At 39.2% G+C, this 15,903-nt stretch overlaps 1 protein-coding gene across 8 annotated transcripts in view; it reads left to right on the plus strand.

The window, feature by feature from the left end:
- Window positions 1-15,903, plus strand: part of ATF1 (activating transcription factor 1) — a 79,704-nt gene that overhangs the window by 50,294 nt on the left and 13,507 nt on the right. For 7 of the 8 annotated variants that reach the window (XR_006204839.1, XM_042946519.1, XM_042946520.1 and 4 more), the window contains one exon: window positions 1,221-1,321. Coding sequence is in view for 7 of the 8 variants with exons in the window: in XM_042946519.1 (XP_042802453.1) it covers window positions 1,221-1,321 (101 nt within the window). In the remaining variant the exon portion in view is untranslated. Of the gene's footprint in view, window positions 1-1,220; window positions 1,322-8,901; window positions 8,978-15,903 lie in introns of those variants that run through there. The other variant, XM_042946524.1, reaches the window with a different exon arrangement.

The following is a 15,903-nucleotide window of genomic DNA, read 5'->3' on the forward strand; positions in this document are numbered from 1 at the left end:
TGTTTTATTAATTATACTGTAGGGGCACCTGGGTGGTTCAGTTGGTTAATCCGACTTTGGCTCAGGTTATGATTCACAGTGCGTAGGTTCTAGCCTTGCGTCGGGCTCTGTGCTGACAGCTCAGAGCCTGGAGCCTGCTTCGGATTCTGTGTCTCCCTCTCTCTCTCCCCCCCTCCCCCACTCACGCCCTGTCTCTGTATCTCAAAAATGAATGACATAAAAAAAAAAAAAAGATACTGGTATAGTTTAAAACTTGCATGTGGTTATTATCTTGTTGACATAATTTTAGAGGACTTATTATTAACAGTTACCATTTAATATGTCCTTGCTATATGCTGTGCACTCAGTGCTTTACAGGTATTTGTGAAGTGAGATGAAGCCTAATTAGTACAGTTTTCTAAGTTGCATGTGCTTATACCTACCCTTGCCAGTGAACTCCATCTTGCTATACATAATGGTATGTTCTCAGTCCTTGTTTTATTTCATCTGTTAGCAGTACTTAACATAGTTGATCATTCTCTTTGATACACTGCTTTTGCTAGCTGTCTAGGACACGTCACTTACCTGGTATTTTTCCTGCCTCAGTGGTGGCTTATTCTTGGTCTTTTTTGCTAGTTCGTCCCCTTCTTCCCAACCTGTTAATGTTAGAATGTTCCTGGGTTTTCTTCTTGGTCATCTTCTCTGTGTATTGAGCCCATCCAGTCTTAGGGCTTTATGGACTACCTAGAGAGCTGTGACTCCCAAGTTTATATGTCTAGCCCAAGACCTCGTGCCTGACTCAAAGGCTTGTGTATTTACCAGTCTCTGCAATGTTATTATCTAATAATTTGATAATAGTTGGATATCTAGTAGCACTTCAAAATGAGCATGTCTGGAGTCCAAATCAGATTAATGATTTAAAAAACTGAGCATCAATTTTTTATCAGTATAGAAATAGGGTGGAAATCAGAGACTGGCCTTTATAACTCTAGTTAAATAGTATTGCTTTATTTAGGGATAGACTTTCTTCTTTGTTCTGAGCATGCTGTATTGTACATTCCTTTAATTAGTTTGGGCTCTTGAAATAAATTTTGTTTTTTCATTTGCTCCTTTATTTTAGACCTTAGATTTAATGACAGATGAATTTGGTTGGCAGGAGACAGATTGTATTTTCTGAAAGTAAGATTAAATTGTTTTCCACCTGCATTGTTTATCACCATAAAACCAGTTCTGTTTTTCAGGTGTCATCTTTATCAGAAAGTGAGGAGTCTCAGGACTCATCAGACAGTATAGGCTCTTCACAGAAAGCCCACGGGATCCTAGCACGGCGCCCATCTTACAGGTGAGTACTTGGCATTTTGGATCCTGTGTGTGTTCTATAACCAATAAGTTGGAATGGTGCTGTGCAAAGCAAACTATATAAAGAGGGAGCATGTGGCCGTATAGGATGGGAAATGTTAAGAGAGAGAGATTTGAGCCAGACTATGAAGGGCCTAAATTGCTGTGCTGAAGAGGAATTTAATCTTACCTTCTGGCAAAGTACTAGATTTCCATATTTACTTTTAGATAGTTAACTTTAAAAGCAACATGACTATAGATTTTAGGAATTGAACTGCTTTGTGTTCCCTTTCTTAGCTTCCTAACTCTGGGCCTTCATCTTGTCCCTTTGCTGAAACACATTTTTCTGCATTCTGCATAATTCCTGCACATACTTTAAGCCTTATTTCCTCCTAGAAGTCTTCTGATTACCTTTATTCCAACTCCCAAGACCAAGTTATGTCTTTCTTCTGTGGCATTCTTTTTACTGACCCTTGTTACAGTATTTATCTCATCCTGTTGGAATTCCAGTTAATAATACATGGGCCAGGGGTACCTAGTTAGCTCAGTCAAAATAAAATGCAACTCTTGATCTTAGGGTTGTGAGTTTAAGCCCCATGTTGCCTGTAGAGATAACTAAAAAAATAATAATAATACATAGACTGTGCTGGGTTTTTTTTAATTTTTCTTTTTACATTTATTTATTTTTGAGAGACAGAAACAGAGCACAAGTGGGAGAGGGGCAGAGAGAGAAGGAGACACAGAATCCGAAGCAGGTTTCAGGCTCTGAGCTGTCAGCACAGAGCCTGACGCGGGGCTCGAACTCACAAACCCCAAGATCATGACCTGAGCTGAAGTCAGATGCTCAACTGACTGAGCCACCCAGACGCCCCTAGGTTGTGGTGTTTTTAAAAATTTTTTAATGCTTATTATTTTTGAGAGAGAGCATGAGCAGGGGAGGGGGGGAGAGAGAGAGAGAGAGAGAGAGACACAGAATCTGAAGCTGGCTTCAGGCTCTGCACCGTCAACATAGAGCCCAGTGCAGGGCTTGAACTCACAAACCGCAAGATCATGATGTGGGCTGAAGTCGCACACCTAACTGAGCCACCCAGGCGCCCATGGGCTGTGCTCTTAAATAAGTTTTTGCACTGTAAAGGAATCATACAAGAGTAGATGCTCAATAATTACTTGTTGAACAAAACTAGAAGGTAGGAGGAAAGGGAGACAGGAAAGGATAAAGGAAAGGAAAGAGTTTAAGCAGGGAAGAGAACAGAGAGAGGATCCCAAGCAGGCTTCATGCTGTCAGCGCAGAGCCCAACGCAGACCTTTAACCCACAGACTGTGAGATCATGACCTGAGATCATGACCTGAGCTGAAATCAGAAGTCAGATGCTCAGCCAAGTGAGTCACCCAGGTGCCCCTAGATTAATTATTAAATAAATTAATAACTTGTAGATTAACTTATTAAATAAATAACTGGAAAACACCAAAGATAACAGTAAGATCTTAAAATCTTCTAACGAAAAAAGGTAAATCACCTTGAAAAGAATGACCATTAGGCTAATAGGTTTTTGAAGGTAATATTAGAAGACAATAGACTATAAAATCTTTAACAAGAGAAAGTAACTATTGCTCTGGAATTTTATACCCGATGGAACAATCACTCCAAAATAATGGTGAAATAAAATTCATTTCAAACTGATTTAAGAGTTTACTAAAGGTTACACCTCAGGAAGAAGAAAAATGAGTCCAAATGGAAGGAACGTGAATATAAGAAAGAATGGTGAACTAAGACATTCATTGATTTTTTACTTTTTAGAACCTTTGATTTTTAGAACAGTAATGATTAATTTGTGTAGTTTAAAAACAAAATGCAAAGAATTATAGCAGACAGAAATATGTGAGATAAAGAATGGCTTATTAGATCCCTGTATTGATTACTTATATTGTTATTGATTAGACGACCTTAGATTATTGGAGGCAGTCACCAAAAGAATGCAAATAAAAGTTTAATTTCCAGGGTGCCTGGGTGGCTCAGTTAAGCATCCGACTTCTGCTCAGGTCATAATCTCCCGGTTCTTGAGAGCCTGGAGCCTGCTTCGGATTCTGTGTCTCCCTCTCTCTCTGCCCCTCCCTCACTCGCACTCTCTCAAAAATGAATAAATGTTTAAAAAAAAAAATTTTTTTTTAAAGTTTAAGTTCCGAACAAGGGGGCTCTACCAGCACAAAAGTTCCTGGACAAAGTACTTGTTAATGTATTGTGCATTTATAGGAAATAATAGAAATATCATATTCCCCCAATAATCATAAAAACCATATATATACTGTTAAACAAAATTTGAGTAAATTTGAAGGTCTAATTGACTATTAAAGGGCACCATCCCCTCTGAGAAGTTGTACAAAATGGAAGATTTGTATATAGGAAAGAAGGAGGGGCAAAAAAGTTATTGGTAAAAGAATTTTTCCAGGCAAGGTTATCTTCCCCTTAGGCCTAAGTGCCAGGAGGTCTTATCATTGCAGATTCTTATCTTCCTTTGGTGGGATGGAGAAAGCCCATGTGACAAATTACCTCATTGGTGCTGATCTGAAACTTTCTGACTAGTTAAGACTACATTTTTGGGGGAAGGTTGAAACTGCAATTAAGTACTAACTCCCCCAGTTTGGGGACTCAACCTAAGTGATGCCATTTAGGGCTGTGGTTTTCTCTTTAACAGTTCCTTCCTTTTAATCAGACGTTCAGCTTAGAGATGTGATCAAATTTTAAGGCATTAGTGCCACTCTCAGTTACCATTCAAAAGTTCTCGCAGTTTTTGTTGTTCCTTTTGTGTGATCTCAGACGTGTATGTACACGTGCTTAATATCTGTGATATTCACAGGTCACAGCTTCAGGTTCATATTCTCTTCGTGTTTCAGTCTTAGATCATTTGTTTGGTGGTTAGTGGCTATGAACATGCATTTAAAGCTTTTGAGAGAATACAACGCACACAGATTATTATGATTCCTATAAGAATAATTCTCAATATTTGAAGTGCACTCTAGAGCCTTGGTCTCCAAGGCCTAAGCCAGTCAAAATCAAGTAAGTGAAAGAAAGAACCTCGTGGAAGGAGTCAACTTTTTAAAGCCAAATGTCTTGTTCTGTGATCTTTTGTAATTTTAACTTTTCAAAAGTGTTAATTAATCCTGGTACAACAGTAGGTGGTGTTGGCCACAGCACAGACAACTCCTTCTCAGCTAACAGATGAATCAAGACAGTCTGTTATCAAGGACCACTTTGGCTAGAGGATCTAAGGATCCTAGCAGATAATGCAGTAAAAGTATGATCCATCGTCTTGGATAGAAACAGTCTACCTTGTTGTAAGCTACTTCTCTCTCTTGTCAATTTGATTTAGAGATCTCCAGCGTCTGTACAAGACCAGATGGAGCCTTCTTTAGCCGTGTGGTGTTTACCCAGGGCTTAATACCTTTTAGTTTTGCAGCAGTGTCAGTGGTCAGGAGCACTTGGTAAGGTACTTTCTAACAGGACTTGAGAGCTGGGTGTTTGTTTCTGGGTTTTTTTTATGACCTTTCCAAAATACCAGTCACCAGGCTCCAGACTGTGACCAACAGGATCCTTTGATACCGTCTGGGAAAGCTTCTTTAACCTGTTGGTGATAGGCTTTAGAATAAGACATTAAAGACTTCTAGTAACTGGTTATACTAGCATGAGACAGACAACAAGGAATCAGCAGAAAGTTGTACACCGGTAGACAGTGAGTGGTCTGCCTGTGACTGTCTCCTATGGAATGTATTGCAAATAGTGAGCAGAGCCAGTGGCAGCACTTTAGGCCAACACCTTGCCGAATTCAGCAAGCTGAGAGATGTTGAGAACTTCATTAGTTCTCTCCACCTTGCCTGATGATTAAGGGTGATGGGGCAATGATAATTCCGAGATATTTGTAAGGCCTTTATCAAGGCTTGAATGATTTGCCCAGTGAAGTGCGTGCCTCAGTGGAAAGTACAGCCCAAATATGGGAAACACGTTTTCTAAGGGTTTTGTTTGTTTGTTTTCCCCTGCTGCAATACTAATGCCCTCACACTGGCAAACTTCAGTCTATCCAGAAAACATACATACACTAACAAGAAAATATTAATAGCCCATACGAGGTGGCAAATGAATGAAGTCCAGCTGCGGGTGTTCAGAGGGAGGAGGTTTGAGGCCTCTGGGAACAAAAAGTATTTCCAGGATTATGGATTTGACAGGTTAGACATTGATGGTAAGTTCTTTTTGCAATCTTCTAGAAGTCTCCACACCAATGTTTATTTATAATTGGTGTCCTCTTATACCATGGTGGGTGAAGAAATGTTAAAACCAAAAAATGAGATTTGCCAGAAAGTGAGTAAAAACCTAGAGGCCCGTCTTGGAGCAGGCTTTTGCCATGTTGTAAGGACATCGTGACAGCAGAAGTCTGGCATTTAGGGGCCATTTTTGCAGAAGCAAAATCAACTTACCCTCACATGGCCACAGTCTTAAAAATACAATATAAAGAAGGCTTAGAACTACTTATGTAATAAACTACATGGGAAGCATTGTCAAATATCAAATAAGCGTAACAAATCCTTTGAGATATTCCAAATCAAAAAGACTTTAGAACTTAATTTTGGGTGTGGCTGGCTCCATAGGTAGAGCATGTGACTCGATCCCAGGGTCATAATTTTGAGCCCCATGTTGGATATAGAGATTCCTTAAAAATAAAACCTTAAAAAAATAGAACTAAATTTTGGGGCATTCATCAAAAATATCAAATATAGGTTCTAAGGCACTTGCCTAAACAGGATCACAGATCATTCTGAAACTTAAAGGAGTTTTCACAATATTACCAAAATCAGACCAAAGTCCAAGAGAACTTTGGTTTTTGCCTCTATTAAAACAACAAATTCTAATTTTACACCAGCTTACTTTTGATTTTAAAACTCATTTTTAGGGGCGCCTGGGTGGCTCAGTCGGTTAAGCGTCCGACTTCAGCACAGGTCATGATCTCAGTCTGTGAGTTTGAGCCCCGCATCGGGCTCTGTGCTGACAGCTCAGAGCCTGGAGGCTGCTCCAGGTTCTGTGTCTCTGTCTCTCTCAAATAAATAAAAACATTAAAAAATTTTTTAAACTCATTTTTTAAAATAAAATTATTTTAATCTTAACCAGCTGGATCACACATGATATAGTTGCTTTTCAGAGATTCCTCTGCCACAAACCTACTACAACAGTTTTTTCTACATTCTGATTTGTCCTATGTTTTTCCTCTTTAGACAACCATCCTCATTTTAGAACAAAAAAATATATATATTTCTCATGCCCTTTTTTAACACATCTTTCCTGGCACATGGAGATGTTTTATTCTTACTAGCTTTAATTACATATAGCAATTAGACTTCTTAACCCTTAGAAACCTTAATTTCTACCGAAAATTAAAGCGTTCTTAAAATTTGCAAATCAAAATTTCCAAAAACACGTCCTTTAAAATTGTCCAATATAGCATTAACATATCTAAATATCTTTTAGATTCTCCGTGAAAAATGTTATTAATGTTGCAGTATTTTATCTTATTTGGAAATGATTTTGGTATTTGATGAGTTTAGTGTTAGTTAAATCATTTAATCTATCTCAGTAAAACTAAGGTTTTAGATTCTGCCACCCCCAAATTGGGGAAAATGGTTTAAGTAGACATAATATCACTGAAAAGTTCATTGGTAAACTTTTATCTTGCATACATATATTTGTCTCTAATAATTATGTGTAGATTATGTACAAATACTTCATTCAACATTTAACAAAGTCAGCCATTATCCTAAGCTATTATTTTTTTGTTGACAGAGTAAGAGATAACATGAACTTATGTAGAATAAAAGTTTTCTATTTAATGTCGATAACTCTAAAGCCATGTCTGTTTTAATTAAACCATCAATCTTAAACTAGATTTCATGTCAAATATTTTTTCAGATATATGAATTTGAAAAAAATTTTGTTAGTTTCTTTCTGAGAGTTTCAGAATGCCCAGTCCTTACAAATGCTTGCCTTTAAACCAACTAAATAGAGCTCTTTTACAAATTAATTTAAGCAATATCAAATAACTACAACACCTCTGTATAGACACATGTGAACATACAGACTGTAGAGACCTTATAGCTTCGGTTTTAAAATTATTACCATGAAATGGGTGCAAAAAATAACTAGTTATAAAAGTTGGATCTGAGTTTGGGTTCTTCTTTTTGTTTTTTGGTAGATGGAATAAGTTAAGTTTATCTGTTTGAATGGCTAAAGCTTTTTCGAATATTTGTGGAGAAGACACTTCAGATTTGGATTTGACCTTGGCAAGGCAAATTCTTTTTTTTAAGTTTCTATTTATTTTTTTAAGTAACCTCTATACCACATGAGGCTCCACTCACGACCGTGAGATCAAGAATAACATGCTCTTCCGACTGAGCCGGCCAGGCGCCCCTTGGCAAGTCAGGTTCTAAACTGCCTTCCCCCCTTTTGTTTTTTCCTTGATAAAAATTACCTCCATTGAATTTGCATTTTATTTTATTTTTTTCTAAATTTATTTTGAGAGAGAGAGAATCCCAAGCAGGCTCCGCACCAGCAGCACTGAGCCCAGTGCAGGGGCTCAGACCCACAAATCATGAGATCATGACCTGAGCCAAAACCAAGAGTTGGACGCCCAACCAACTGAGCCACTCAGGCACCCCTAAATTTGCATTTTAAAGAAATGGACTAGATAAGAGTTCCTAGAGAAGACCAGATAGAACATTGAACATTTATACTTTTTTTTTTTTTAAGTAATCTCTGTACCCCACATAGGGCTTGAACTCACAACACCAAGATCAAAACTTGCATGCTTTACCGACTGAGCCAGTCAGGTGCCCTGAACATTTTACATTTCTTTTATGTTTGTTTATTTTGAGAGAGAATCTCAAGCAGGCTCTGCGCTGTCAGTGCAGAATCCTACGCGGGGTTTGATCTGAAACATGAGGCCATGATTGGAGCCGAAATCAAGAGCTGCCTGAGCCACCCAGGCACCCCAATTATAAGCCTTTTGAGATAAATAGGGGAGGTTTGGACATTGGTGATCTTTGAATTGTTCTTAGAACCATACCTCTTGTCCTATAAATACTAGATTCTTAAAACAAGGACAGCTCTTTTTAATTCCTCAAAGAATTGGGTTGTTGACAAAAGGATACCAAAGTACTGACACCCATCCCCCTAGGAGAATGTTTTCTTTCTCTCTGGGTACATTTAGCTTAGGGGAGAAGGCTTTTAAGAAAAACTATCAGGTTTACGGGGCGCCTGGGTGGCTCAGTCGGTTGAGCAGTTGAGCGTCCAACTTCGGCTCAGGTCGTGACCTCACAGCCCCGCGTCGGGCTCCGTGCTGACAGCTCAGAGCCTGGAGCCTGCTTTGGATTCTGTGTCTCCCTCTCACTCTGCCCCTCTCCCACTCATGCTCTGTCAAAAATAAACATTTAAAAAATCTTTTTTTTTTTTTTTTAAAGAAAAACTATCAGGCTCTCAATATCAGCATGCAATTTGGTCAGATTTCTGATTATAGAGTTATTAAGTCCTTTCAAATATCTTGTTAGGTTTCAGCAGGACAAACAGTAAATATTTCTGGCAACCTTATGGACCCAAGATGCCTCCTCAAAGAGGGAATGAAAGGTACTATCTTAATATCTAGAGGTGGGGTGCCTAGGTGCCTCAATTGGTTAAGCATCTGACTCTATCTCAGCTCAGGTCTCGATCTCAGGGTTGTGAATTCAGGCCTGCGTTGGGCTCCTCACTGGGCATGAAGCCTACTTTAAAAACAGAAGAAGAAGATCTGGAGTTACTCCCAAACACAGCCAAAGAAAGAAGAGACGGCCTCCTGTCCCAGGCAGGCAGAAAGCCAAGCCATGTTCTTAGGAGGTAACAAGAAGCAAAAAGAAAATAGTTATTTCCAGGAGAGAAAGGATCATTATCCACTGGGTTTGGATTTGGAAAGGAAGGGACAACATGAATTTTCATTTCCCTTCTCTCAACTCGGCCCAGGAGATCCATCTATTTATAAAAACTCTTGAGGGTCCTCCCTAGTTTAAGAAATTCTTTAACTACAGCCCTCGGTTCAGCCTTAGAGTAAGGAATGAGAGATACCTGAAGAGGATCACCAGTAGCCCCAAGTGGTCTTCTTTCAAAAGGTCATTGTCTTTTCAGAGTGGAAAGGCAGTTCAGACAGAAGCTCACTAGGATGAGTACTCAAAGGACAGAAGAGAGTGGCAGGAATTACATCAGTCTTCTGTGTAGTCTTGTTTTAGATAATTTTTCTGTTTTTCATTAGCTGTTTCAGATCTGAAAAGCTCTGACTGACTAGTAAAGACTACATTTCTGGAGGAGGTTTACAGATTAGGTATTAAGCTCTGGGTTGGGGATTTGGCCTAAGTGATGCCATTTTGGGCCTGTGGTTTTCTTTTTAACAATACAAATACATGAGCTGAAACCAGAGTGAGAAGCAGAAGCAAGCCTGAAAACCAAAGTGCACACATTGCTTTAGGTCTACTGCAGGAAAGGACTCTGAACCTGAGAGTTTTGTATTAAGCTGGGATTTCTGCAGGAGGCTAGAACATCTGAAAGGAAGCTTCCCCCAAAGTAAGCTTTCTGCATTATACCAAATTAGGATCAACCAAATATGAATTCAGAGTGAAAAATCATCAAACATACAAGGAAATAAACCATGATAAGTGAGAATCCATACAAACAATATATAATCAACTCAGAAATGCAGGAAAAGTATTTGATAAAATTCAGCACCCATTTATAAATTTTTAGCAAATAAATAATAAAAATGGGCTTCCCTAGCATATATAGACCTAGGGAATTGAATGAACTACACATACGACATGCAGTGGCTCAAGTCCCAGACTGAACGGTAATTACCTGGTGCACATATGGACCAGATCTGAGTAACACTGCAAAAGCTTTGAAAACTGAAATGACATTGGAACCACAGTCCACTGAATGCTGGTCAAAATCAATGGCCTGGACACAACTAGGCTGATAGCCTGCTAAAACAAGAATATCAAAATTTCTCCATAGGATTTAAACAAGATCCCAGAGTCTGGTATCATAATACTGAAAATGTCCCATGTCCCAAATTACTTGGCATACCAAGAACCCAGAAGAATCTTAACTTGGCATGGGAAGACTGTCAGCAGATGTCATCTCCTAGATGACACAGACGTTGGAGTTATGGGACAAAAACTTAAAGGAGCTATTAAAATGTCCTAACAAGTGTGAATTCTCTTGAAATGAATAGAAAGATAAGAACTCCTAGCAAAAAGTAGAAGCTATAAAGAGAACTAAATAGAAATTTTAGAGCTGAGAAATCCAGTAACAGAAATAAAACCTCACTGGATGGGTTGAATAGGAAAATAAAGATGAGATAGCTTCAAAGATAGTTCATTGGAGATTATCCAGTCTGAACTAAAGATTAGAAAAATTCACTAATTTTCAGAGACTTGTGAGACAATACCAAAAGTTTTAATATTTGTGTCATTCGAGTCATAGGAGAGGAAGAAGTATGTTGCAGAAAAAAATATTTAAAGAAATAATAGCTGGAATGTTTTCAAATTTGGTGAAACCCACAGATTCAAAAAGCTCAGCAAACACTAAGCCATAGATAAACACAAACCCCTCCCCAGACAAGTCATAATCAAACTGGTGAAGACTAAAGACAAAAATCTTGTGCACAGAGAAAAATGACGTTACTTTAAAGGGAACAGTGTAAATCACTATAGATTTCTGATCAAAAACGAGGCTAGAAGGAAATGAAATACATTTTTAAAAAATTTTTTAAGTTGGTTTATTTTGAGAGAGAGAGAGAGAGCACATGTGTGCATGCACAATTAGGGGAAGAACAGAGAGAGAGGGAGAGAGGGAATCCCAAGCAGGCTCTGCACTGAAGCACAGAATTTTACAGTGCTGAAAGAAAAGAATTGTCAATCCAGAATTTTTTATCTAGTGAAAATATCCCTCAGAAATGGGAGGTGAAATAAATATTTTCAGATGAAGGAAAACTAAGAGCAGTCATTGACAGCATACCTGCTCTAAAGTAATTGCTAAGAGGGGCGCCTGCGTGGCTCAATTGGTAAAGTGTCTGACTTTGGCTCAGGTCATGATCTCACGGCTTGTGAGTTCGAGCCCCACGTTGGGCTCTGGGCTGACAGCTCAGAGCCTGGAGCCTGCTTCAGATTCTGTGTCCCTCTCTCACTCTGCACCTCCCCTGCTTGTGCTTGCTCGCTCTCCCTCGTGCTCTCTCTCAAGAATAAAAAAAAAGAAAGTAACTGCTAAGAAAGCTCTTAAGATAGAAATCTGGAAGGTTAAGAATGAAGAAACAGCAACAGCAAGATCTGGGCAAGTATAATGAACTATTCTCCTGTTGAATTCTTTAAAATATGTTTGGTTGACAAGAAAATATGGCATTGTCTGATGGGGCTTTTAATGTATGTAGATGTAATGCAGATGTAATGTGTAAGACAACTATAACATAAGGGGGGAGATAAAGAGACTCATTCTGGAGGTAAGGTTTCTCAGGTTCACTTGACATGGTAAAACAGTGATTCTAAGTAGATGAGGTCTATTAGAACTCCTTAGAGCAATTACTAAATTATATGAAGAGATTTTGTCAAACATATGATAAAGTGGAGTTCTGAAAACTCTTCAAATCCAAAAGAACACAGAAAACTTTTTATTTATTTATTTTTTTTAAGTAAGCTCTATTCCCAGTATGGGGCTTGAACTCATGACTCTGAGGATCAAGAGTTGCATGCTCTGGGGCACCTGGGTGGCTCAGTTGGTTAAGTATCTGACTTCAGCTCAGGTCATGATCTCACAGTTCATGGATTCAAGCCCGCATCGGGCTTTGTGCTGACAGCTCAGAACCTGGAGCCTGCAGCCTGCTTCAGATTCTGTGTCTCCCTTTCTCTCTGCCTCTCCCCTGCTTGCATTCTGTCTCTGTCTCAATAAATAAACGTTTAAAAAAATTTTTTTGCATGCTCTATCTACCAATTGAGCCTGCAAGGCAACCCCAGAAGACTTTAAAACAATTTTTTTTTTAAACATTTATTCATTTTTGAGAGATGGAGAGAGAGCACGAGTAGGGGAGGGGCAGAGAAAAAGGGAAACACAGAATCCGAAGCAGGCTCCAGGCTCTGAGCTGTCAGCACAGAGCCCGACATGGGGCTCGGAACTCATGAACCATGAGATCATGACCTGAGCCGAAGTCAGACGCCTAACCGATTGAGCCACCCAGGCACCCCCAGAAGACTTTTTTAAAAACAGAAAGCAGGGATCCTGGGATGGCTCAGTTGGCTAAGCATCTGACTGTGGCTCAGGTCATGATCTCACGATTCGTGAGTTTGAGCCTTGCATCAGGCTGTCTGCTGTCAGCGCAGTGTGTGCTTCAGATTCTTGGTTTCCCCCCTCTCTTCCCCTCTCCTGCTCACTTCTTTCTCTCTCTCAAAAATGAATTTAAAAAAGCATAAAAAAAACCCAGAAAGCAAATAATTGGTAGGTCAAATGATAGCAATAATTAATATTTAGAAGACATGGCTTCAATTCATTAATTGAGATTATAAAACTATAAGCCAGTATTCCTCATGAATATAAACACAGCAAAATAAGAGCTTTAGCAAACTAAATACAATGACACATAAAAGGTGTTACACATGATGAAAAAGTAGGATTCATACCAGGAACGCAAGATTGGCATAACATCTGAAAATCAATTAACGTAATACATCATATTTATAGAATAAGAACAAAAAAATGTGTGATCATCTCAACGGACACAAGAAAAAGCATTTAACAAGTCCATTTGATAACATGCTCATCAAACAAATAGAAGGGAGCTTTTCAGGGGCGCCTGGGTGTTTGACTCTTGATTTCAGCTCAGGTCACGATCTCACAGTTAGTGGGATCGAGCCCCGCATCAGGTTCCGTGCTGAGCATAGAGCCTGCTTGGGATTTTCTCTTTTCCTCTCTGACCCTCACTTGCTCATGCGCACATACACTCTCTCAAATAAATAAAGAGGGGGGTGCTCTTCAGCCTAATAAAGTACATCTATAAAAGCCCATAGCTAAGCATATTTAGTGATGTAAGAGTGAATGTTCTCTCCCTAAGATCATGAACACAACAAGGCTGTGGATGTCTGCTCTCACGACTTCTACCTAACATTGTATTCAGGCATTTAGGCAAGAAAATGAAATAAAAGGCATTCAGATTGGAAAGGAAACAATTTGTAGACGACATGATCTCATATACAGAAAATCTTAAAGTACCCACTAAAATAAAGTAACGAGTTCAGCAAGGTAGCAGGAAACCTTACTTACCATCTATTGATTCTTTGGCACACAGGTGTCTTAATTTCTGTACTTTAAAAAAATTTTTTTTAATGTTTACTTTTGAGAGAGTGGGGGAAGGACAGAGAGAGAGAGACAGAATCCAAAGCAGGCTCCAGTCTCTGAGCTGTCAGCACAGAGCCCAACACAGGGCTCGAACCCACGAGCCATGAGATCATGACCTGAGTCGAAGTTGGATGCTTAACTGACTGAGCCACCCAGGTGCCCCTTCTGTACTTTTCTTTATACTCCAAATGTTCCATAACTTAAAAGTGAAAAAGAACTGGGCGCAGCATTCCGCAGTCTCATGCTAGGCTGGCTGCATAAGACCACACAGACATCTTGTTAAAGGGATTCTGGAGCTCTGTCCTGACCTACTCACTCAACTGTTCGGGGTATCAGATGGGAATGTGGATTCAGTAAACCTCTCCAGGCAATTCTGATACAAGCAGGTTTAGGAACCAGTGTGACCATTCTCCAAATGCCTAACATGGAGTCCTATAGGACTGCCCCTCCCTTATTCTCGATATGGAACATCTGTTGATACAGTCTACAAATTTATTAGCTTTTGGTGGGAAGATTGTCCAGAGTAAGGAGACAGTCTTTTTCAGTGTGGAAAACATTTTTCAGTGTGTTATAGAAGAAGAGCTGAAGGAACTAAAGTTATCTGGCCTCAAATAAAGAACTGTAGCGATTGTGAAATGTTACAAAGTAGGGCATGGATATAGAATTTTGGTTAAGCTTAAATTTCTTTAGCTTTCCTGGGTGGAACCAGCTTTTGGTCTAAATAAGTAAGGGCTTAATAATTGAGGTTTGCTATTTGGAAGTTGTAGATGACTTATTCCCGGAAATAGAGGCTGTTAAGAATGCTAGGGCATTCCTGCATAGGCTGGAAGGTTGGCATAAATAACATAAAATATCCTTTTCAATGATAAGGTTTTTTTCCCCCCTTTGTGACTATTTTTTGTTTTTTGTTTTTTGTTTTACAATGAACATAGAAATCTTAAGATTTCTTTTTTTATTTTTCTTCTAGAAAGAAATAATGCTTAATTGTCCCTCTGCCCCCAGTTGTGTTTTGGAAGTTCTTTCTTTTCAGCAAAGGAATCTTTTTCTATCTCCATATTCCTGTCATAAGTCCCATTTTACCAAGTCTGAGGGATACCTGTGGGATTATATTTACTTCCTGTTAAACAATTTTATTGAGGCGCCTGGCTGGCTCAGTCGGTGGAGCATGCAACTCTTGATCTTGGCGTTGTGAGTTCGAGCCTCACTTTGGGCATAGAGATTACCTAAAAATATTAAAACCATAAATAAACAGTTTTACTTATCACTAGTATTGTGTGCTTTTTATAGTAGTATTCTTATTTCTTATTGGTTTCTTAAAACTGTGGGCTTCTCACTATAGAGTTGAAGGGTGGAAAGACAAATTTGGTCTTTTTATTTATTTTTAATGTTTGTTTATTTATTTTTAATTTTTTTTTTGTTTGTTTATTCATTTTTTTGAGAGACAGACTGAGAGTACGAGCAGGGGAGGGGCAGAGAGAGAAGGAGACACAGAGTCCAAAGCAGGTCTCAGGCTCTGAGCTGTCAGCATAGAGCCTGATGCGGGGTTTGAACTCACGAACGGTGAGATCATGACCTGAGCCGAAGTCAGCCGCTTAACCGACTTAGCCACCCAGGCGCCCCGATGTTTGTTTATTTTTGAGAAAGAAAGCGAGCATGAGTGGGTGAGGGGCAGAGATAGGACACAGAATCCAAAGCAAGCTCCAGGCTCTGAGCTGTCAGTGCAAGGCCGACACGGGGCTCAAATTCATGAACCTTGAGATCATGACCTGAGCCAGAGTTGGACACTCAACCAACTGAGCCACCCAGGTGCCCCAGATTGGGTCTTTTTAAATAAAGGTCACTATTTAGAAAATGAATACTGTTCTTGTTAATTAATAAAATACCTTACAACGGAGTCATCTCTCTTGTAGGGAAAGAGACATTTCATACCTCTGTAAGGGCCTTGTACCTGTGTATTTGTTCATTGTCTCTTTTCCAGGAGCCATAAACTTTAAAGCATAACTCGCCTGCAGTACGTCATTACAGTAGTCTGTGCTGAACTGAGTGGCTCCTTGACAAAACAGTTAAAATGTCTAGTAGATTATTGTACTTTTAACCTGAGATTGAAAAAGGTTTGGCAGTTTGTTTTTATAAAGCTGTCCTCATTA

Source organism: Panthera leo, chromosome B4 (assembly GCF_018350215.1).
Source record: "Panthera leo isolate Ple1 chromosome B4, P.leo_Ple1_pat1.1, whole genome shotgun sequence".
Taxonomy (NCBI): domain Eukaryota; kingdom Metazoa; phylum Chordata; class Mammalia; order Carnivora; family Felidae; genus Panthera; species Panthera leo.